This window comes from Protomyctophum parallelum (assembly GCF_964188405.1).
Source record: "Protomyctophum parallelum genome assembly, chromosome: 16".
Taxonomy (NCBI): domain Eukaryota; kingdom Metazoa; phylum Chordata; class Actinopteri; order Myctophiformes; family Myctophidae; genus Protomyctophum; species Protomyctophum parallelum.
Window position 1 is genome coordinate 2,547,280 of NC_139711.1, and position 25,048 is coordinate 2,572,327.

Here is a 25,048-nt window from a genome sequence, read left to right on the forward strand (position 1 = left end):
GAATGGACGAGAAATCCAAGAAGGAATGTTTTTTAGATGGTGACAAAAAAAAAAAAAAAAAAAGTGTGTGTGTGTGTGTGTGTGTGTGTGTGTGTGTGTGTGTGTGTGTGTGTGTGTGTGTGTGTGTGTGTGTGTGTGTGTGTGTGTGTGTGTGTGTGTGTGTGTGTGTGTGTGTGTGTGTGTGTGTGTGTGTGTGTGTGTGTGTGTGTGTGTGTGTGTGTGTGTGTGTGTGTGTGTGTGTGTGTGTGTGTGTGTGTGTGACAAATGCCGATTTATTTTCAAAGAAATGCAAAAATTGCTGATCTATAAGTTGAGTGACAACGTGTCGAGAAAACGAAGCGCTGGCAATGTTGTAGATCTGTTTTCACTGGGTTTGAGATGGGACTCGAGTTGACTTGGGTGCATATATTGTCATTTTGGTGAATTCCCCTCGTTTGCATTCTCATTTTGGTGATTGCCATCTTGTTTACGTTCTCGTTGTGGTGAATTCTTCTTGTTTTTCTGTTACATGTGCGCAGGATCTTATAAACCAGGGTCGTCAGAAGGTTCTAGAAGCCAGTAACGCCTTGAAGACTTTACCACGGGAGTCGTATGAGGATATCGTTGGCAGAGTGGTGAGTGTGGGTTGACGGCTGCAGACACACATTCTAGTTGAAGTAATGCCACAGTCACATAATGTAAATTGAGGTTTAAACTCTGATAGAGATTTTTTTTGTGGAAAATAATCTTTAAAATGAGAGAACTACTGACTTGGAAGGCATTTGTAGAACCAGCCCTCGGGTTCTTAACCCATTCTGGGCGGGAACCCCTGTTGGTGTTTTAAGCATTGTGTTATACTTTAGCTATTGAAGAATAGCAGATCTACAAGCTCATAGCACGGCACCGAGTGCCGCGCTACGAGCTTGTAGGTCTGCTATTTTAGAAAAATCGCGAAATGTGGCGCTAATCTTTGAATATATTCTTTCAGAGCGAACGTTTTTAACCCCCCCCCCCCCCCCCCCAGAACTTGCTTCTGGGGGGGGGGGTCCCTGGAATAACATATTTTCAGATGGGGGTCGGTGGCCAAATACAGATAATTCTGTGGTGTCCTTGACATGAAATAGTTTGAGAACCGCTGACATGGAAACATGGGTGTTTCTGAAAACTGTCAGGATTTGGAAGACGTTTGCAGAATCGAACATGGTCCAAAATGGGTTAAATTGTTGGCGTCTAGGTGGCACAGGGGTAAAGTTCCTGCCCACCACCGTTGGGGTTTGAATCCTCCATGCAGCCGGCTTCCGCCAGGCGCTACAGACGGACACATTGTTCATGGTTGCAGGTGGGAAGCCGGCCGGTACAGGTCGGTGGAGGAGGGATAGTGTGGTGTTCTGCGCGCGATATGTCCTTCAGGTGAACCCTCCTCACTGTCCGCTGAAAAGAAGCAGCAGCTGGCGGTTGGAGTCACCAGCTGATGGCTAGATAGTTCTGAAATTGGTGTAGTTCAGTGTTCATGTTATTAAAGAATTTTCCGGTGCAGAGTATAGGAGCTAGAAATCAGGTAGTGGGGCTACGATTCAATTTCAAATCGACACCGATGCATCACGATTCCAATACATGATTTATGTCCCCTTACTCTGTGACTTAAGTGCTTTCTAATGATCTATAATGAAAACGGATTAATTTACTTCCATTATCTTTTTTTTTATTGCACTACAAACGCAAACATTAAGCAGATTAACCCATTTAGACCTGAGAACCGAATCTAAAATCATGACCGTTTTCTGAAAACCCTGTGTTTCTATGTCAGTCGTTCTCAAACTATTTCATGTCAAGGAGCCCCAGAATGTATTTGGTTGCAGTCCCCCGTCTGAAAATATGTTGTTCCAGGGATCCCCCCCAGAAGCAAAGATTTGAGTTAAAAAACATTTGCCCTGAAACAATATATAGTCAAAGATTTGCGCTCACATTTTCACGATTTTTCAAAAATAGCAGATCTTCAAGCTCGCCGCGCTAATAGCTATTAGCTATTGAAAAATAGCAGATCTACAAGCTCAAAAGCACCGGGCACTTCATTCAGGAGTGGTGGATTATACAAGTATAACATAATCCTTAAAACACCACATTACAATGACAAGCACCAATAACTGGGGTTCCCGTCCTGAATGGGTTAAGCAGCAAACCAACAATACTAAAAACTAACTTGTATGGATCGATTTTATTTTCCACCCCTAAGGTTGAGACAGGGAAGGTTACATTTGTTTGTGTTCTCAATATTTGGTACATTACTTGACATGGTTTTAACCCATTCTGGGCGGGAACCCCTTTTGGTGTTTTAACTAAGCATTATGTTAAACCTTAGCTATTAGAAAATAGCAGATCTACAAGCTACGAGCTTGTAGGTCTGCTATTTTTGAAAAATCGTGAAGATGCGGCGCAAATCTTTGAATATATTCTTTCAGGGCGAACGTTTTTTTCGACGTCAGGCCTAAATGGGTTTTAATATCATGTGTTCTAAAGCCGCTTTTAAGCACCTTGTGAATGTTTGTCTGTCCTCACAGTGGAAGGAGAATCCGTCTCTAACGGAGAACCAGGTCCAGGCCATGGCTATGGGCCGACAGGCCAGCGTGGAACTGGAGCAGAAGAGACGCGAGGCCGTCTACAGGGACGTACTCAGCAAGCAGCAGACGGTACGTTCTCACGGAACGCCACCCAAAACGTTTATGCTTGGCGTCCGTAACGTTAAAGCAGATTTAAAAATCATGCTCATAAGGAACATATGGTCTGAGCCACAAGCCCCCCAGTCCCCACTAGGGCTGTCACCATTACACATTTAAGTTGACCATTAATTGTCACACTAATAATTAATGTGATTAATGATGTAAAAAAATTTGGCATTAGAATGTATGGATAAAATGGAATCAAAATCAAATCAAAAATGCACAGGGCCGATTATGACTACCGGTAAACTGAAAAATACAAATAAATTACATATATGACATATGCATTAATCTTATACTATAAAGAATAGCTGATCTACAAGCTTACAAAGCTTAATTGCCATTATCTTAAATGATTGCGATTAGACTATTATGTAATAATTGTGAATGGCCTCCCCCAGCCCCACCCCCGCCTACTTTTGAGCGATAGAATATGAACTACCTAATGACGGTTGGCCAGGAGCCAAATTGACTCCAGCAGTAAAATGTTACTGGTGATCATCGTCCAGCCCTTTAAGGCTCCAACTTAACCGATATTACAATACTGACACCCAGTTCGTGTTTGTAATAGAAAGTATTTTTTAACACCGCGCATTTCCCTGAAGAAAAAAAAGACACCCACAAGTCTTAAAGACTGGAAACTCGGTCGCAAATAATTCCGGGAAATTCAGTGAGTCAGTCAACTGCAGCAAGCTTAGACATTGAGTGGTTTAAGCATCAAAGGATTGACGTACAGCATCTTTATTTGGAAGTTTACTTTAATCGTATCTAAGTGTATCTTAAGGTGGAATTTCAACCACTTATCTGCCCTATCTGATATTTCCTTTTGAACATTTTTGACCTATGACTTGCCCAAAAGACATGGGCAAGGCATGTCCTTAATTTGTTGTGTATCTTGTTCTGTTGGCTCACGCTAGACAATTCTTCTACAATCTTCAAATTCTACGGAGTTTGTAATTAGGCCCACTAAAAGTTGCCCCTGCACCGGAAGATGTTTTTTTTCTGTTAATAAAATATATTTTGGGGATTTTCATTTCTGCTAAGCAGCAACCACAAGTTTGGCCTCTGCCAATTAGATTTCCTGTAGGACGTATTTAAGAGTTTGGTGGAGGTGAAAAATCAGCTGTGGCTTTTTAGCACTTCCGGTGGTATACGAAAACTCAAAGCCTGCAGTCTTTAGAGATACAAGTTAAATTAAAACACTTGAGGATCTTACAGTAGATCGGGGGTCCCCAAGGCATTGTGAAAATGTCCTCCATCTTGTTACTTCACCTCTTTCTCCTCTCCCACAGCTGATGGTCTACGTCCAGAAGGTCCTCAACAACAGGAAGGTCCGTGAGCAGCAGCAGCAAATGGCCCAGCAGGTCAACTACCAGCTCCAACAGCTGGCCCAGCAGAACGGCCTGATGGGAGCCGACGGCTCCGGCCTCAGCCAGACACAACTGTTGAATTTGTACCAGCAGCTACAAGGCAATTACCCCTATGGGAACATAAACCCGGGGCCCTCTAAGGGCCTGTAGGGGGGGGGGGGGGGGCCTCAGAGGGGGGTGGGGGGGGGGGGGAGGGTGGGGGGGAGGGGAGGAAACGAAACGAAACGGGCCCAGTCCAAGTGGTGCCCTTCTCTCTCCAGCTTTTAATGCACCACACAGAGGAGTCGGACGTTCAGCCGGAGGGTGAGGGTTTTTGAAGGTCGGTGCACTCGAGCCGAGACGGGGGGCGTCCTTTGAGACTTTGAGTCCACTGTTGGCCTCCAGTAGGACGGACGGGTGTCAGCAGCCCTTAGAAGGAGTCCACCCCGAGTCTACGTGTCTTCTCAGGCACTGAGAGGACGAGCAGCCCTTAGAAGGAGTCCACCCCGAGTCTACGTGTCTTCTCAGGCACTGAGAGGACGACGCAGAAAGGTCATGTAAAAAGAGACTATAATGAAGGGGGTTTATTAACAATTTCGTCTGAAATTATTGTATATACCGCCTTAATGTTATTCAAGTTCGATATCTTCATTTTTCATGTATTTAATGATAATAAAAAAAAAAGGTTTTACCCCCCTCAATGCTTTTGAGCATTGCATTGTTTTCCCCTTAAAGGAGGGCTTGTTGATTATTTACGTGAAACTCAGTTGTTTTTATACAGTTTAAAAAGTTTAAAACTAAACCTGAGTGGGACCAGTTTGTGGATGACTGTGGACTCTGATCTAGAGGACATCCCTGATATCGATTCCTCCGCCAATAACTGTTCATGGGCAGCTATTGGTGCTGTGAAGTCCTGCTCTTTTTGGGAGACAATATTGACGATGTAAAAAAAATAAAAAAATGCAAAAAAAAGCTGCAAAAGAGAAAAAAGTTTAGGCCTTATATAAATTTCCTAGAAGAAGAAAAAAAAATGGATTCTGTAAAGTTCTGAAATTTGAGATATGTTGAACTCCTGTTTTTTTCTATTCTGCTTTTAGGCATTTACACATTAGTTGTCGCTCCACATGTTAATGGAATGCTGTTGTCGTTCAAAATGCCTGCCGGGTTCCTATAAACTTTTTGTAACCTCATTCATGTCGTCTGGTGTTGTCTAGCATAGCACTTGTGCGTCCCGTTTATCGTTTGTCCCACCTGTGTTGACCCCCCCGCCCCCCACCACCAAAAAAGACTGAATTTCACAAAGCACAGTCTTAGTTAGCCCGGCGACCAGGAGACACCCCCCCCCCCCCCCCCCCAAGCAACTCCACGAGTTTTTTCGTTTTTATCAATTGTTTTGTTTTTATTTCGACTTTTCAAATTTGAATACTTGCTAGTTTTTCCGTGTGGCTGTTAATTCAGGAGGAGAAGGTGGCGCCGTCTCATTGGTCACCAGGCTAACTTCCACAGCCTGCTTTGTGAGGAACCCCTCCCCCCCCCCCCCCCCTCCCCCAGGTTACTTCCATTCTCTTTGGCACATCCCTGCTTCTAAATGCTTTCAACTGGTGTAGCTGTTGATTGAGAGAGAGATCCACGCATTTCTCGTTAGGGGACTGCCGTCTCCGTTTTTGCACAAGGTGTACTTATTAAATGTAGAGAAACGTTTCTGCCCTACTTGGAATGTTCTTATGTTAGCGAATACACCAACTTGATTTGCCATTAATCTGATCTGCTATTATCTTGATAAGTATTTAATATTAACATTTAATAAAGTGACCAAAAAAGGATGACCACCTCATGTTTACAGACTCACTTATTTGTCCCCACGGTATATGTTTAAATTGATGTTCTATATGGGGTTGGCGGGAATCTGGGTGACATTGGCCCGGTTTCCCAAAGGATACCTCTTACACCATGATGTAAGAGGTATGGTGTTGCACATGCTCATTTGCCCTCTAGGCCGCACATGAAGCCTGTGTGCGGCCTATGGCAGCCAATCAAACACTATGTCCTTTTTTTACACAACCTAGACTAGAGCACAGCCATACCTGTCCTCATTGCGCACGTGAGGCCTCCTGCATGAATACACAAACCTGTTTCCCTAAAGCCTCTTTAGCCTACACACACCTGTCGACATGTGGCAGTATTAAAACCATTCGCAGAGAAATGTGTGGTGCGAGTGGTGACTTTCTTCATCTCATTTAAATATAAAAACTACTTCAGCTAACCGGACTCCGTCAGATGGGGCAGCAGAGAGTACACAGGCCTACCATTGCGTGGCACGAATGTTATGTTCACAGGCTTCATGTGCGGCCTAGAGGGCAACTGAGCATGGGCAACAGCATACCTCTTACACCAAAGGTGTCCTTTGGGAAACCGGGCCAATAACTTTTTAAGATTGGCCTTTGTGTTAATATTGCTGTTCTTTTTTGCTAATTGAGATTTATTTCATATTGGAGGCAAATCAGATTTATCTCAAGTAGCATCTTCAGGACTGACTGTCCACACTGTTATTTGCAAGTGTTCACATCGGATGTGTGTATTCAGAGTCAGACCTCGCCTCCTTGAAATGAAAATGGTGGAGAATCACTGTCGGACAGTAGGGCTGCCAGTGGGAACATGGACTCGTCTGTCTGAGGCGATCAGACAGGTGTCCTCTCGCCAGATAACTTGGGTCTGTCTGAATCACTGCACTACGTACCCTGGACACCCAGGGAACTATCTAACCATCTGAAGCACTAACCCTGGTCACCCGGAGCACTATCTAAGCCCACTTTTGTCTTTAACAATCGCTCTCCTCTCCCTTCAATCTTTCATCTACCCCCCCCCACACACACACACACACACACACACACACACTCCTGCTCCTCGTATTGTTTTCATTTCTCAGTCTACCAGGGTTTTCCCCCTGCATGTCTTTGACTTTTCCATTCCCTGTCCCCAGGGGAGCCCCTGCTCTCACAGCTTATAGAAATTTAGCCATTGGAGAAACATTACAACTATTGCAGATGTTGAAATGTTGAGATGTTGATCCCATCCCCTCTTAGCCCTGGATTACCACCACTCCAGGTTTTTTTGCTGCACATCCCCGCTGGCTGGCCGGCCGGGCCGTGGAGCAGGCAGCTGTTTCTGTCCGTTTGACGAAAGGGCCCCGCTCAGACAGTCCTATACGCTACAGCCCAGCCTGTGAGGCCCCTGTCTTGGACAACCAATCATTGCACTCTAAATCCGTGCTGATGTGTAAAGCCAATTAAGGGTGGGGATCCAGTTGCATAAGGAATCACATTTTCTACGGTGGATGAAGGCCCGACTAAGTCCTCCTGGAGACAGAACAGAGAGGGTCTGTATGATAAGGCTTTAGGAGGGCAAATTGCCATGAGATTGTATGGGTGTTCTCCCCTGGGAAAGCATCTCCTCCATTACTTGAGCCACCATTTGCTGCTCGGTGTTCTTTTAGAGAGGACAAAATCTGCACAGAGGGGATTGCTTTTTAAAACACTTTGCTTTCTATTACGTCATTTATACACTTTCTATTCATTCAACCACCCAATTAGGCCCGACGTCGAAATAAATAAAAAAAAGTTTGCTCTGAAAGAATATATATTCAAAGATTTGTGCTTCATTTTTACGATTTTTCAAAAATAGCAGACCTAGCTAAAGTATAACATAATGCTTAGTTAAAACACCAAAAGGGATTCCCGACCCCAAAATGGGTTAAGCCTCTATTCTAGACTTAATAAACCTACCTATAATTAGTTAGCTGGGATCTGTTTTGTACAATTTTTACTGTCTACACACAAGTCCAAAGAAAAGGCTGATCTACTGCAAATGTTTCCCCCCCAGAATAGGGATGCTAGGGTTCAAGTGGTTAACGCAGGCTTGTACGAACTTCCATTACATGACTATGTTCTTAGATCATCCAGCAGGTCCCAAAACATTTTCTTTCTTTCTCTGTTCTTTTTTTCTTCCAGAGTTTGCGCCACTGAGTGTTTGAAAGTTGTGGTGTTTTTTTTCTTCTCTGGAACATTTAAACTCAACCCCAAACGCTTCTTCTGCCAACCCACCATCACAGGCTTCTGGCAAGGATGCTTCTCAGGCTGGGCGAAGTCTTCAGATAGGAGGCTGAGAAAAAAACTCCACATAATTCACATATCATCCATATGTGGTTTTAATAAGGTATATTAGGTCCTTTACCCAAGCAAAAATAGTCTCACAATGAGCGCTCAATAGCAGGACAATTTTATTGTCAAATTCATCTCAATTCTTTCTTCTTTTCTTTTTTTGTTGCTTTTTCTATATAATTTCAGTAGAATCTACAGTTCAGATAACTTCAAGTTCATTACAAAATAAAGTCTTTGCAATAAATAAATATATAGATTTATATATAGATTTGTATATGTAGAAAATAAATATATTGTACATCTCATAAATAGGATCACCCATATGTACACCTCCGCCGCTTGCATTTCTTTTCTTTTTAATAATGTTCCTGACACTCTCTGAACATTACAAGTCGCCCACCTTTCAAAGTTCACCACAGATGCAGATTTACTTCTATCATAAACCACAGTCGGCCCCAAAGCTTACTCACCGGCATTTCATAGAACTATTAAACTATAACGATCGTCACTGTCGGGTGGAAATCCTGTTCGTCCAAAACGTGTTACTTTTCAGGAAAAAAAATAGAACCTTTTCATTGTTTAAATATTCATAAACCCCCACAGACCTAACCACTGTCAATCTGTCGTCCTTGTTTTGGGCATGTCGTTATAGGCGTAAATGGTAAAAGATATTATATATTATGTCACAATGTATTAACGGCATTCATTTATGAAAAGAAATATTAAAAGGTCAAATCTTGAGATTTACAAGGTTTCTGTCCGACAGCAACGAGATGCTACTTTTTTATCATTTACACGCGGTGATCAGACGACGAGACCGCCGGGCAGTAAGTGCTCTCAGATTTGCCAATGTCATACATTGGCAAACACAGCTTTTGCCCACTTCCATATTCGTTTTAGAAGAGCATTTAGTGAACACAGGACCCCCCCCCCCCCCCCCCCCCATAATAATAGTTTAACCTCCTGTCGTCTCATAGACATTCCCTTAACAAAACTACTGTATGCAATCGCTTCTCGGTATACTGGAGTTGCTAGTAGCTCAACTGACCATAAACTGCCCATTTTATACACTTAAAAGGACCACTTCACCACTTTTCAACCTTCATATAATAGGTCCTCACTAATGATCATGATAAAATGGCCCGATTGTTTTCTACTCAGTGTCTCATAGGAGGGATGTGGGCAGTTTAGAAACCGTCTTCCAGTGACATCATCATTAGGCAGATTTTCTTTTTACAAAAAATGTTTAGATGTTCATTATCGTGAGAACGATGGCTTCCATTTTCGCATTGCAACTTTTCAGGACTAGAAAGCCTGCAGTTTCTATTAGCTTGGATTCCCCATGGATGATGTCACTGGAAGACGGTTTCTGAACTGCCCACAGCCCTCCTATGAGACACAGACCGAGTAGGAAAACATTGCGCCATTTTTTTCATGATTATTAGTGAGGACCTGCTATATGAAGATAGGTTGAAAAGTGGTGAAGTTAACCTTTAACGATGACCTGTCATCACGTCTGCTCTGACTGGCATGCTAGTGTAACACACACGATTAGAATACGGGTCTCCTGTCGCTAGGCCAAAGGGTAGATATTAGGCTTTTGGGCTTCAGGCTGAGCTACTCTGCTACATTCAGCCCCTTCTTTGACCCCCTCACACGGGGGACCTGATCCAGATCACGGCACCGATGCAACACCTGAGAATGCAAGCCAGGACTCCCGGGTTTGAAAACAAACTTCTACCGGTAGGCCAAGAGGGAATAACCCTTTGGCAGGGGAGATATTAGGCTTTTGGGCTTCAGGTTGAGCTACTCTGCTACACTCGCATATTGCCATGACTGAGCATGACAAATGCACCAGATGGGATCTGCAACGGGAGCTCGTATCGTTCGTCCAACTTTCAGCCATTCATTCATCCATTCATTCTGTGACCCAGTAATAGTCCGTGCTAACCCAACGACAATCGTTCACTTCTCGTAGTGGTTCCTCAAGACGACGTGAGAACGCGGCACAGATTTGGTGTCCCGAGCCGGCAGCCGAGCGGTCCCACAGATCTGAGGTCAGCGTCTTTCCTGTCGAACCTGACCCCTCTCCATTTTCTTCCTTTTGAAGATGAACTTTGCCTCTTGACCTCATGGTGGTCAGAAGCCTGACACGGAGTGGCAGCATCCAGGAAAACACGCACGCAAAATGTTTATGTCTGTGCTGTGCCGAGGAGTGGGCTTGCCACGTGGACTAGGGGGGGCAAATGTAAACACCTCTGAAGAGAGGGAGGGGGGAGGTTAAGGACAGAAGGAGGAGGAGAGGAAACAGAGTTCTGCCACGAGAGGAGACTCGAACATCCAAGCCCCTCCACCGCCACCGCAGCTCTCCGTCTCTGCCCCGTCAGACTGGGGTATACCTCTCCCAGTGGGCAACGCTGGTCACCTGTACTGGAAGGCGTCCCGGTACGCCTGCGGGATCTTGTCGATCTCCACCGGCCGGGGCAAGAAATGGGTGAGTTTCTGGTGTTTCTTAGTCCTGGCTCCCTCCCGCGGCGAGCCGTCCTTGTTGAGGGCGACGTAGTAGAAGCGCCCCGTGTCGTTGTGCTTGTACATGGTCGACGAGTACGTGTTGTACCAGTTCTCCTCAAACTGCTCCCTGAACACACACTCCGCTGTGAGCTTCTTCTGCCAGAGAGCGAGAGAGAGAGGGGCGGGACAGACAGACAGACAGACAGACAGACAGACAGAGAGAGAGAGAGAGAGAGAGACCAACATCTTAGTGATATGATACACACAGTACAGCTCATGTGGTAGTAGTTAATAAAAATGATGTGTCAGCCCCAGCCAAGAGATGGAACAGAGATATATAATAGTAGACTTCTATGTATGTTTTGTGTTGTATTATTACACTCATAAAAAGACACACATGTGGTTGCTGTCGGGGTATGTCTGTTGTCCGCAAACCCACAGACAGACTTAACCACTTTCAAACTACATGTAACAAAACAGCTCATCTAGAGCTACTACTGTATGACAAAGTATAAATATAAGCCATTATGGAGAAGAATAAAACACATGGATGCAAGCGGTTTCTGGCCAAGAGCGATGATGTCGTGCATCTATGTACTATGTATGTACTATGTACTCGTAGTATTAATAGTACATTTCCTTGTATGCGTCAAACTTCTTTCACAGCAACCTGGAGACTTTGCACCATTTCGTCGGCTGAAATGAACCGGTAAGAAAGTCTTTTCGGCAGGTGCTCGTTATGACAATCGAGGGAAAGTCATTACCAGCAGCTTTATACTTTTTACACCCAAAACTTCCCTCCCTCAGCCCTGTTAACCTCTCAGTGTGCGTGGAGAATTATGTTACTCCCTGTGATGCAACGAGAACAACGTTCTCTCTCTCTCTCTCTCTCTCTCTCTCTCATGCATACACACGAGCACAGACACACACACACACTCTCTCACACACACACACAGCAGCTCTCAGAGCACCAGAGCCCGTCTCTTGACAGCGCAGCATGAGCGATGGCTGCGGGTTCAGCAGGTGAGAGTCTGTTGGCTAGCGAGAGCGCGTGAGAACAATGCAGGGCATCGGCTCTGCGGTCGCCGCTCCTGCCAAAGACCAGTCAGTCATGCGATGGCTGTGCTACAGCGTAAGGGCCTCTGCTGCTCCTGGAACTGCTTTTTAAGAAGGCCCAACCTCAGGGGCGTCGTTAACGACTCTAAAAAAAAAAAAAACTCCGTTCCTCCGTTGGATTGTTTTGGGTCTGTCTTTGGCAGGGGAGGGGGGGGGGGGGGGGGGAGGACGACGGCCTGGCGTTGCTGCGTGATGGCATAAGTGTCTGCGGTCGCTTAATCTATGCTTTTAAAAGGGCTTATGGCTCTAGGACGTGTTTCACCGACGAGTCGCAGCAGTTGTCCCAAAGCTGTGTGGTTTATTTAAAAAAAAAATCCCTTCCAGTTACAATGTTACAATGTTATCAATTAGACCAGTCATTCTCAACCATTTGAATTTCAAAGACCCGCCAGTTTGATATGCACTAGTCCACGGACCCCCCGATTTGATACCATCTGTCTGATCTCTGGGACTCCCCAATCTACACTGTTGAACTCCTCAGTATTCATTTAAACTCTTGAGGGGTCGTATACAAATGGAACCGTATCGAGTACACACCGTCAGAGTCACAGACCCGTATAAGGGTTCCATTTGGACCCCGACGTCGAGATAACCAGTGAATTAGGCCATTAGGCTGTGCGGTGGTAGGAATCGGATGTTGTCTGTAAACACAGCCATTGAAGGTCACATGAATGGTCCTGCTCCGTGCACGCATGCACACACGCACGCACACACGCACGCACACAGAGAGAGAGAGAGAGAGAGAGAGAGAGAACCTTGCAGGAGACCTTGCAGAGAGAGAGAACCGTGTCACAAGTCTCAAGACGGTGGAATGGCAGCACTCCTCTACTCTGGGGCCTCTTCTGGGCCCTCAGTCCCAGACAGACATGTCTACATACTCCCCTCTGTCAGTCAGGTGACTCAGTCAGGTGTGTGATTACTAGATGACCCCCCCACACACACACACACACACACACACACAACCCCCCCCCCCTCCCCCTCCCAGGGTCAAAGCTGCAGGATACCAGACTCTGATAGGACACAGTAATGATATCCGCACAATTATTTTCAACATAATGGGCTAAAAAGCTTAATGGCAGCCTCTGTTCTAATTGTTCAAAGCCAGGGGCCCGGCCGTCGGAGCCTCAGAGGCCCTCAGGTAGAATCCTGGGGACACATGATATGAGTAACCCACCGAACCCCTAACCACCAAGACACGCACCCACCCACTCTCTCTCTCTCTCTTTATCCCTCCTCTGTTCTTAAAGGGGTATATTATGGGTTTTGTTCTTTTTAGTTTTTTTGACCTGGGCCCTATTTTTAGATCATTTGGACCACAAATGAAGGTTGGGTTTAAACATGGGTTTTTGGTCCATGTTTCACCTCTGGAGGCTTCACATCCAGAGTGACAAGCCGGTAACGGTACGGTATGACAATTTGTTTTTTCTTTGCCAAATTCAGAGAGAGAAAAAAATTAAGTTTGTTCCAGAAGCAACAGAATGGAACTATTACAACAAACAATTACCAACAATTCGGCCCAGGTTACAAGAAAAATCACACCCATTGAAAGTGAGCGGTGCCTTTATCATGATGATGTATAGACACAGTGACTAATAGACACTGAGGACACACAAAGTCGTGAGAGCGGCTAGCGCCACTCAAAAACAAGGTTCCACTTTAACCATGCACTTCTGCCCTAGTGTCCCTGTTGTGGAGGTGAACATTTGGCAACAATGGCAGATCTACAAGCTCATCTACAAAACGTTCACGCTACCTGAGACGGGGACATGAAGAACAAAATGGCCCCCTCCACCACGGCAAGGGTAACCCTAAAGGGAACCAAACGGTCCATTTGGTTCCATTTATACAGTACACTCTCACCTCTATTTACGCGGTCCCATAATGGTATCAAATGGGGGTCCGTGGCCTAATGCGTATCAAACTGTGCGTCCTTGAAATGTAAAAAGGTTTCAAACCAACGGCTACGGACGATATGAAGACTTGTGTGAGTTCTACATGTGTATACTAATGGTCCGTGTTGCATGGGGGGACGGTCTCAGAAAGCCTTGGTGGATTCACCTACAACCAGATGCTGTCCTCTCGCTCTACTTGTGGGAAATATGTAAATATTTTCGCTTATCCCAAAATGCAGTCAAGAGACCAGTTTCCTCTCCTGTGCTGCAAATAGAAGCTCTTCCTCAGAATCTCATAAGGTCTGTCAGAATTCCTGAGTTCTCGTGGCCTTTATTCAGATACAACGACAATCTACGTCAGTGGGTTCTCAATGTTTTGCACACTTAGAAATCTCAAAAAATCTCCCATCTGACCAGAGTCTCTTTTCTGTCTCCAAAGGGAGCCACTGCTGGTCATCACATTATTGGCCTAGGAATGCATCAAAAACAAACAAAACATATCTATGAATTCAAGCCTCAATGGGGTGCGTAATTAATAGAAAATTATATAATTTATATATTATATTATATAAAATATTCCCTTGACCAGATAGGTGGGCTTTTATTATTAATAAAATACTATTTATTATTATTATTATTATTATATTGTTTTATATAGTTTAAAAAAAATATATATATATATATATAACCACAGGTCTACAGCCCGATTTTTTGTAAGTTTTAGATTTGATTTAAAGTTTTTCAAAAATAGACAATTAAAAAATAGCAAAGCTATACTGTGAGCTTGTAGAACTTGTAAATGCTTGCAACTTTTGAAAATGTTTCGGGACACATCGGCTGCATAACTGCCGATACCGATGTCATTTCAAAAAGTATGGACCAAATCTAAATCTTTACAAGATGGTAAAATGCCAGAAAACGAGAGGCGATGAAAGGCGTGTGAGACGGCTACACAAACAGCAGTCCTTGTTTTGTCTGACTATGTATCTCATATCTGTGTTCTGGAGAGACCTCCATAACAAACTGACCTTCTCAAACACAATATTTTCTCACAGGATCCTCTTTCCAAATAACGAAGATACACCCAGATACGCCAAGCTGCTTTGACACTGAGAACCTGCCTTGTGCCAATTGTCTGAAAACTGTCTGAAAACCTCCATTCGTAGCTGCTGATGAATCGGGCTCCATTAGAATGAGTGTAAGTGGTGTGTGTGTGTGTGTGTGTGTCTGTGTGTGTGTAGTGGGGGTGGGTCATTGACTTACCGACCCATACAGCTCTCCTTTCTCATTCATGCCCAGGTAAAGTCCAGCATCCACGCCTCGGATGCTGACCAGACCCACGGCTAGACTGATGAACTCCAGGATACCTGTGAACACATGCATGAGTACCAACGTGAACCAGTGAATACCAAGTGAATCAGTGAGTACCAACGTGAGCCAGTGAATACCAAGTGAATCAGTGAATACCAAGTGAATCAGTGAATACCAAGTGAATCAGTGAGTACCAACGTGAGCCAGTGAATACCAAGTGAATCAGTGAATACCAAGTGAATCAGTGAATACCAAGTGAATCAGTGAATACCAAGTGAATCAGTGAATACCAAGTGAATCAGTGAATACCAAGTGAATCAGTAAATACCAAGTGAATCAGTGAATACCAAGTGAATCACCAAGTGAATCAGTGAATACCAAGTGGATCAGTGAATACCAAGTGAACTGGTGAATACCAAGTGAATCAGTGAATACCAAGTGAACTGGTGAATACCAAGTGAATCAGTGAATACCAAGTGAACTGGTGAATACCAAGTGAATCAGTGAATACCAAGTGAATCAGTGAATACCAAGTGAACTGGTGAATACCAAGTGAATCAATGAATACCAAGTGAATCAGTGAATACCAAGTGAATCAGTGAATACCAAGTGAATCAGTGAATACCAAGTGAACTGGTGAATACCAAGTGAATCAGTGAATACCAAGTGAATCGGTGAATATAAAGGGAATCAGTGAATAAGAAACTGCCTTTCACTCTTATGTAATATGTACCGGTACACTAGACATTACAACAATGAAGGACATAGAACCTTGAACTTGAACCATGAATGGGTGAATAAAAAGTGAATAAAAAGAAATGAATCCGTGAATAACAAGTGAATCAGTGAGTGCCATTTGTAAGTGATAATACAAAGTGAGTCAATATCCCAAACACACGTGCGGCGGATTGGCTGGGTGGGAACTCCCAGGTCGAGGGCTACATCATTTGTTGTGTCGTCACAGACAATAAGCTCTGTAAGGGCCCTCCTCCTCCTCTTCCACTTTTGGCTTGACTTTTGAATTTTTAGTATAGCCAAGTTCAATATTAGCCAGCGGCTGCCAGCTGTTATGGTTCTCAAGTCAAGTTGCTCGCTGTGTCAAGGTCATGTAATGAACTTGGGGTATTTGGCTTTAACTGATAACAGATCACAACTGAGCAGACAGATGTGGACAGCGCTGATCTCTGTTTTTGTAATAAATATATCATGGCAGTCAGACTCTGTTTTTAACTGGTCTAGACCAGTGGTCCTCAAAGTGGGGTCCGGCGACCCGAGCGGTCCTTGAGGGGTTTCCAGGGGGGTCCCCAGCAAAAATGATTAACAGTTTAAACACTTAACCCGGCTTATTATGTTTCATCTATTTGAAAATAAAATAGCCAAACTACAAGCTCAACGCTTTCAATTTTCATTTAATAATGTTGATAGATCTTCTCTTATTAAGAGACTCTTATAGGGGCCCCTGGCACAAAATATGTTTTCAAATGAGGGTCCGCTCCGCAACCAAATACACCTCTATTCAGGGGTCCTTAATTGACATGACAATGTTTGAGTCAAGAGTGGGGATCCAGGGTCAGGGATCCTTGAGGAGGGGGTTCCAAATGGACCCTGACAGGTCTGTAACGTGTACAAATGGAGCCAAATGGACCTGTACACTCTCCGAGTTACAGACCTATAGCTGTCAGGGTCAATTTGGAACTCCTTGAGGATCCAAAATAACTCTTGAGTGTACAAATGGAACCAAATGGACCTGTAGTGTATACACACTCTCCGGATTACAGTTGTCCTTGAAACAAATACAAAGGTTTGAGAACAAGCTATAGAATGGAGCTGAAATGTGGACAAACGCCTTGGTTCTGCCTGCTGACTCTCAGAGGAAGTCGCAGTAAAGTGAGCTGCAGGTCGACTCGTCTACTTCAAAGCACAGAGTAAAAAAACCTGTGTAATTAAAAGCTATTGGCTGTTTATGAACTCCTTCACACTGCGATGCACACGTTAGTCAGTGCGAGAGAATGCAGCTGGGTGTCTTAACTGGCATCGGCCGACTCAGCCACCTGGTCCCCATCTTTCCGACTCGAGCCGATGCCAGAGAATGACAGAGAACATCCCTCTAATTTCTGGGGGTGAGGAGCGTGTTTCATATCCTTTAATCAAAGCCATGGCCCTCCTTTTGCGCAGCACTGACAAAGACCTTGCCTTTTAAAAAGGCTAAGTGAAGCCAGAGACAAACACAACGGACCACCCAACCCTGTAAACTGGCTTGTTTTGGCTGAAGAGTGCAGCATTAAACATTCCCCTGAATTCCACAGTGGTCATGCTTTAATCTAGAGCTATTCCGTTCTTTTCCAACGCGCGAGCAAAATGGGGCCGCTGCACCTGCGAGATGACTGACTGCATGCCATGGACATGAGGCGCAAGCAATGCGCATATCTGCCCCCCTGACCTCATTTGTTTATCATTCCCATGCAAACCACACCTCGGCATGATTTTGAGTAATAATAATAATAATAATCCTATAATCATCAAGGGGTGTGCATTAAGCGCGTGTGGGCTGCCTGGATCCTTTCTTTGAGCTGGTGCGCACGGACGCGGAGGCTGTGCGCGCTGGCTTGTTTTCGAGGAGAGACACCTGCGCCCCGTGCAGCGAGGATGTAGGCTACCCTAAACCACTTCAACTGCAATCTGTCCAACGGTCTGACTTACAACTGTACGTCTGTCTGTCTATACCAAACCGAACCAATTTTCTTATTTTTTATTTTTTGCGAATGTTCCCCCAGAATAGGCATGTTTGCTGCACGGGGTTCAAGTGAGTTTAAAAGGTGTGTGCGTCTTCCTGTCCTGCAGAATGCTGACTGTCTGAAAACACCCAAAACATGCACACTATATATGACCAATTACAGTACTTCTACGTGAAATAAATTGTATAGGCTATTGGAATGGATTAGAATATTAACCTAATCGATATAAATGAAGGAATTTCGGATCACATTTTGATACTTTCCATGTACCATCCTATTAAGCATTTGATCAAAAGTAGTATAGCCTCCTATACTAATCTCGCGCTGTCAAAGAAAAAGGAGCCCATGTGGAGTCTCACCGAATCTGCTGTGGTCTTGTCTTGTCCCGTGCACTGTCCCATTGGGAAATATCTCCAACTGAAACCCCGTGCGACAGTACAGCTGCCGTCGCCGCAGAATCCCTTTGAGGTGCCCGAAATCCGTCAGCGAACCCCGCTGTAGTCTCCCTTCGATCTGCCCCAGTCGCTCATTCAAACCCACGGGGCCCGGGATCGACTCCGCGGGTAAAGGCATATTTCCGAGTGCAGGAAAGCTTTGTAAATCCAAATCGAGTTGTCCGAGAAAACTCCCGACTTCTGCCATTGTATACGTGGTTCAATGTGTTTACGGATTGCAATTACAATGTTTTATGTCGATTGAGGGAGAAGGGGGGGGGGAAGTTGTCGGTGCAATGTAGAAGTCTAATCCATAAATACGCACAAAGCGTCACCGGTACGTGTGCCGTGCTCCTCCTCGGTACAATCCGTTCAATTCATTAATCTCCCTTCAGCATATTCATCAGTTTGATATCTCTGTTTATCAGATGGAAAGACCCTATTATATACATACTCCCCACGCATTCTCACATTGGATATTCAAACGCAAGCCACGCCTGGCTGGCATCCCTTCTTACGCGCATCGGGTTTTCCAACCGAATGAGTTACTTTTTCAGTCCAACTTTTTCCTGTCAATGATGCAGCAGTCGTTCTCTGTCACACCGCTCCGCTAAAAGTTGTAGGCTACGCGTCGACGACCGAGCTAAACGAACCCAACTTGCCACGAATGTTCACATGTTGCTCCTGCAGCGCGCTGTGGCCTGACCGCTCCTGACTGCGGCGCGGGGGTTTGTGATGAAACCACACAGCAGCGGACCCGAGGGCAGGGAACTCTGGGAACAGATCCGCGGTGCATTAAAATGCATTACAGATGCAGAAGCAAAGACGATCATCGTTAAAACGAAAATGGAACCTGACACAAAGCTGAAAAGCTACATGTCTTATGAATCTGCATGTGCCAGCGACATTTACCAAAAAAAGACAATCGATTATTTATATTAAATTTTTGCTCACACCGCGCTCTCCTTGGATCCCCACGGTCTCCTTAAAAAACGGGGGGGGGGAAGAAAGAAAAGTAGCCTATACCAGGCGCACATTTCCCACAACATTATCAAATGAACCTGCAGTGCGCAAACGGAGAGCGAGCCAAACTCCTGCGCAAAGTGTTTCGACTCAAAAAGCCACTCTGCGGTTGGAGTTTTTTCACGGAAGCATTTCTCTCCACCTCCTGGTTGGAAGCAGGTGCTTCCTTCCTCGCACCTCTCTGTTCAACATTTGTAGTAGCTATGTTCCAAAGCAGCGCAGCTTAACCGCGCTGCTTGGAACGTTGCACACTAGGAATTGCAAAGAACATCGTCCAACGTGTGCAGTGATGACAGCGCACTATCACCAAAGACGAACCTTACCTGGTAACAGATGGCCAGAGCTTCTGGCGTTATGATCACAACAACCGAACTGATCATGCTCTTCGGGTTTTTGGCCCTCGCAAAAAAACCATCACATCAGCTAGGGCAGCATGCCGTGCATGCATGTTGTCCAAAAGTGGCCACGATTTCCTCAGATATGTTGACTTTGATATCCTCAGTGCCACTGCCTCTTAAAACAAACTGTTCTTTATGCGTATACTTCTCTGGGAGTTGTGCCGCATGGTAATCCGATTCATAACTCCCATGAGGGAGTGGAGCCATGTGCTCTTTGATCAGACAGATGATCCGTCAGAAATGACATATCTGCTTAATGTGGTTCAAACGTCGACAACAAATAAAAAAGAGTTATTAGCCTCACAAATACGTATTACCTTACTTAGTCAGACAATTATAGTCTTTGTCTGAGCAGCTTGGGGTAACAGGTTGTTGCGCCCCTGTTGAAGAGATACTTACAGTAAAGTAAAAGTAGCAGTATAACACAATATAGAAAATGCCTGTATTCAAAATGATACTTGAGTAGTTGAGTATTGGCATCAAAGTAGCTACTTAAAGTACCAAAAGTAGGCTACTCACATTTTCCAGCCTTTAGTTACCGTCCACAAACTTCGTCTTAAACAAACATTAAATTCCCATGGACATGATGATAAGAGCGCCCCTCACTTCACATGGGTGTGATTGTTTTTTTAAACGTGTCTCTTTTTCGAAAATAACTACAACGCATTATGATACGATGCATTCTGAGCTTATACAGCTATTAGCTGAAAGAATATAGGGCTTAAGTGGTTAAATGTATATTGCAGTAAATCAGTAAAGTATAGCCTAACTAGTAACTAAACGTTTTAAATAATTGTAGCCGGGGAAGTATAAGTATATGTACTTCTACATATACTACAATTTTTATGTTTCTTGATGCTATGCCTACTGTAGCACTTTGAGATTTCGAGGAATGTAAAGTGCATTATAAATAAAATCCATTATTATTATTATATGGAAGTAAAAAAAAAAGTATCTCAAAACTGTACTTAAGTACAGTAGCCTACTTGAGTAAACTTACATTACACCATATGCCTGCACTAGCCCCACATGCAGGAAACCTCAGAGCACCTTCAAAACGGTGATGTCAGTCGTTTGATATTTCAGGTGTGCGCTGTGCCATCATGCTCAAGTGGAGGACATGAAAGGGAGACACACAGCCAGCGCCATAACCTGAGAAAGGAATAATAGGTTTTTATTTATGATTGAATGGGGATTTTCTACCATTTGCGTGCACAATGGCACGACGGGCCCCGACTTGCCGCAGATAAAACAAAACAAAAAAAAATCACAGTGTCAAGACTTTATTTCTCGCGCGAGGGATGAAATGAAAACAAACTCCGGGAGTGTTTTAATTACTTCACTGTTCCTGAGATATCAGTGACAGCAGGGTGGTGAGCAGCACAATCACATCCATAACATGATTTAACCGGGAGACTTGTTATTTTAGACTCTTACCTTCAGACTGGGTTTTTCGGAAACCCCCTTCCTCAGGGGGGGGGAGTTCTCACATCAGCCCTGCTCATCGCAGTTAGGAATCATGTGATTAATGACAAGATTCAACAGAGACGTCTTGCCTTCTTCGATGGTGGGCATGCAAACAACCACGTTTTGCACACACAGTCAGTGTTGAGACTTCCCACAGACTTGCCTGAATGTCCCTGCGCCGATTGTTCTTAATGTGGGGTCCCGGGGGCGGTGACCCCCCTTACCCAGGGGTCGTTGAGGAGTTAAGGGGCCTGTATAACTCTCGGAGTGAAAAAAGAAATGGGGGTCCCAGAGATAATTTGTATACTTTCACCGAACTGAGGGTCCTTGATACGAAAATGCTCTTCGTTTTAGTCCTGACACAACATCACATTCCTCCAACGCTGACTGTACGATGGGGAGGGTGGTGTCTTGTGTGATTAGTCTGATGATAGGGTAAAGACATGCAGGTTCCCTGTATGAAGAAGACAATAAGACATACAATCAGCGTACAGTGGGTTTGGATCTCCCAGTACAGTATGCACAGCTTGGGAGCGGCAGTGGCTCAGGAGGTATAGTTTCCTGGTTTCCGATCCCCGGCATCCCTCTGGGATATAGTGCCAAAGTGTCCTTGAGCAAAGACACAACCCTATATATAACTGCTCCCGATGAGCAGGTTGGGGGACTTGCGCGGTTTATACTCTGCCGTCGGTTTGTGAATGCGTGTGAGTGAATCGTGTGATGCACATTAATAAGCACTTTGGATAAAGGCGCTAGTTAACCCATTCTGAACGGGCACCCATTTTGGTGTCAGCATCATGTTATGCTTTAGCTATTGAAAAATAGCAGATCTACAAGCTCATATCGCGCCACCGAGTGGCGCGATACGAGCTTGTAGGTCTGCTATTTTTGAAGAATCGAAGAGCGACTGACATTTTTAGAATCTGATCTCAGGTCAGAATGGGTTCATCAGACCAGTGTGTGTCCGGCGGAAAGCTCGTGTGAATCTGATCTCGGGTCAGAATGGGTTAATTACGCCGTTTATACCATTTTCCAGTACACCCTCTCGAGGCCAGTGTGTGGGGCAGTGATAGTGCCAGGCTAAGGAGGGTACAGTAACGGCTGACCCTTTTGGGTCTCTCTCTCTCTCTCTCTCACTGTTAATAATGATGCCTCTAATAAATCTTGTGGGCGTGTCAGGGCTGTATTGAAGTCGGCAGAGGGACAGTGGCTTTCAGCTGGTTGTTCGATATGAAAGGTGGCGGGCCTGATGAATGCTTGGTGGGGCCTCCGGGTGATGAATTGTGGCCAAGGGGTTGATGAGGAGTCAGCGATGGTCATCCTTTGTGCGAACAGACACCGGAGCACCGCTGCCGCCAAACGGGATGAAAGGAGGATTCGTCTCAGCTAGGGGATGGAAAGACAAGCAAGGATTAAAGAAAGAGAGAGAGAGAGAGAGAGAGACTAACGGACAATTACAAAAAAGGCACACCCCTCCTCATGTCGTCTGGAGTGAATGCTATCTTTTCTCCTCTGTGTGCTTTCTTTGGTTGTGTACATGTACTGCATTAAGAACCTTTGTTGTCAAGCCGAAAGTCTAGAGCCGGTGTAAATGTAGATTTTGATGTTTTGTTCGCAGCTATTAGAGCTACATCTGTTGCTGGTCAGCTATATTTTATAGTTGACATGGCAGATTTATGACTGCTGACAAAAAATGTGGAGTTAAAATGTTCCCATATGCTGTGAACCTGCAGAGGACAGACATGGAGATAATGACCTCGGGTGCAGAGCTGCGCCTTTGAAGTTGCTCTCCTGTGAGTCACTGAGTCGGGGAGCCCAAAATTGAAAATGAGGTTACACTTGCGATGTGAATTGGGGGGCTAATAAGTGTCTCACCTGTTTATTTGGATTAGGACGAACTTCATGCGGTGTACGCGTCCTCTTCAAAAGGGGCCTGAGCAGAGGTTTTCCTTGGCCAAACAAAAGCGCCGTGCTTTTTAGAGACAGGAATGTGTGTGAATCCTATACAGTAGAACACAGGAGATTATGTCTGGCTACTTTACACTGCCGTCAAGAGAATAGAGTAGAGAGAGGAGGCCGTCTGACAATCAAAACGTCACCAGTTTGTCACCCGGCTTCCCAAGTCTCTGGGCTGTATTTTGCGTGTCTTAAGTTTAATTACTTAACTTAAGACCTGGAGGCGTGATCAATGCCATTTGGCTATTCTGAGTGGCCAAAGAGCATTGACCACGCCTCCAGGTCTTAAGTTAAGTATTAAGACCTGGTACTTAAGACACGCAAAATACAGCCCTCTGTGTCAACGTGTCCTTGAGCAAGGCACTTAACTGCCCCACAGGCACTCATCATAACCATGCATCTGAGCAGGCAGAGTATAGCCATTAACTGGGTGACGCAAAAAACTGAATTTCACCCGTGGGACTAACATGGGTCTCATTATCAGATTGATTGATCATTTACACAAGATAATCACTGCGTTTAGACCTCCGGATTTGACCAGAAACCTCTATCTTTCCCCATCAACACCAACTCTCTGCCCGAAAATAGCCGATGTACAAGCTCCTAATGATTTACAATGTAGGCATTTAGCAGACGCTCTTTTGTTGTATTTGTTTTATACATACTTTATTTCGATTTTTTTGGTCAAATAGACATCAAATGTCAGAAACGTAAGCTAACACTACATGCTGTACAAGAGACACACGTGCACACAAAAAAACAACTAGTTATGAGTCCATTAGTGAAAGATGCACGGTTGCACCATCGCAGCCAGGTATACAGAGCATATACTCAACTGTTGTCAAGAAGGAACTCAACTATTGTCAAGAAGGAACTCAGCTGTTGTCAAGAAGGAACTCAACTATTGTCAAGAAGGAACTCAACTGTTGTCAAGAAGGAACTCAACTATTGTCAAGAAGGAACTCGACTATTGACTGCAAGGAATGGCATCCACATATTTTGGAACTTAACTTGTGTGTATTCTGTCCATGACGGATTTGTTGCAGCTTAGCAATGGAGAGAATCCCGTTGAGCCATCTCTTGAAACATGGAGATTTCCGGTTTATCGGTATACATTTTTTTGCAGCAACCGTATACCTGCCTTAGGGATCTGTCTTTTGGTGGGAAGGAAGGGCCCTTGTCTCATCAGAGCAACCAAATATTGCTAAACTGCAACTGGCTGAATATCCTTTTCCCGGTTGTCTGTCTGGAGAACCAATTAAATATACATTTAGCAGCCTTACAAGAACATAAGAACAACACAAGGTAATACAGTAAGTAACAACAACACATGGTAATTCATCAAATGGACAGAAATAAGGATCAAGGATCATACGTTTTAGCTGGTAGATCATACTATTTCCACTATATTGTCACAGTCTGTGACTTGTTATGTTATGTGTGTACCCTGTTTTCATGGTTTTAGTTAGTTAGTGTTTTACGTTGTTACTGTGATGTTGTACTCTGTATTTTTCCTTGTTTCTTAGTTGCAGTTTTGCTTTACACTGTGAACTGTTATTTTGTAGTCTTGTTTTGTGCCTTCCTGTCTGCCCCTGTAGTTCTGTTCCTGTCTTGTCTCACTAGTCCTGTGATTGCCAGTGTTTCCTCCTGTGTCATATTAGTCTCCCAGCCAATCCCTGTGTTGATTTGTCTGTGGTGTTCACCTGTGTCTAGTTATCCCATGTCTATAAGTTTGCCCTTGTGTGTTCAGTTCCTTGTTCGTTCGTAAAATGTTGTCAGTGGTTTTTTGTTCCTAGTGTTTTCCATGTTCCTAGTGTTTTCCATGTTCCTAGTGTTTTGCCTTGCTCTCCTCGTACTCCAGTGTATGTTCCTGATTTTGGTTAATAAACCCCCCTGCCTGTCCTCTGCCTTTGTCTGCATTTGGGTCCAACACCTGCCTGTCCTGAACCGTGACATATATTTATCCAGAGAAAGTCCGCCCCAGAATAGGGACGCCTAGGGTT

General features: G+C 44.5%; 2 protein-coding genes across 3 annotated transcripts in view; one reads left to right on the forward strand and one right to left on the reverse strand.

Moving 5' to 3' along the window:
• The window catches only part of LOC310873920 (transcriptional regulator ATRX-like), a 55,444-nt gene extending 51,224 nt beyond the window's left edge, over positions 1 to 4,220 (forward strand). The window contains 3 exon segments of the mRNA XM_083786517.1: positions 519 to 614; positions 2,538 to 2,666; positions 3,989 to 4,220. Of these exon segments, the coding sequence (XP_083642643.1) occupies positions 519 to 614; positions 2,538 to 2,666; positions 3,989 to 4,216 (453 nt within the window). The 3' untranslated portion in view covers positions 4,217 to 4,220.
• Positions 4,221 to 9,377: 5,157 nt separating this feature from the next.
• On the reverse strand, positions 9,378 to 18,962 carry fgf16 (fibroblast growth factor 16). 2 transcript variants are annotated; one of them, XM_083785466.1, is made up of 3 exons: positions 18,127 to 18,962; positions 14,985 to 15,088; positions 9,378 to 10,866 (listed from the first exon to the last, which is right to left on the reverse strand). In XM_083785466.1, exons 1-3 carry the CDS (start codon positions 18,407 to 18,409, stop codon positions 10,624 to 10,626), a joined length of 630 nt encoding a protein of 209 aa, XP_083641592.1. In that variant the 5' UTR covers positions 18,410 to 18,962; the 3' UTR covers positions 9,378 to 10,623. The 2 variants fall into 2 exon arrangements, with proteins under 2 accessions (XP_083641592.1, XP_083641591.1); XM_083785465.1 differs by having other exon boundaries at positions 9,378 to 10,869.
• Between the last annotated feature and the right edge of the window lie 6,086 nt (positions 18,963 to 25,048).

Bases quoted from the DNA above. Each gene is read 5' to 3' on its own strand.
- fgf16 (XM_083785465.1), bottom strand. From the start codon at position 18,409: ATGGCAGAAGTCGGGAGTTTTCTCGGACAACTCGATTTGGATTTACAA. The intron at 15,089-18,126 runs GTGAGACTCCAC...ATGTGTTCACAG, and splicing joins ACAAGACCACAGCAGATTCG to GTATCCTGGAGTTCATCAGT. The intron at 10,870-14,984 runs GTAAGTCAATGA...GCTCTCTGGCAG, and splicing joins AAGGAGAGCTGTATGGGTCG to AAGAAGCTCACAGCGGAGTG.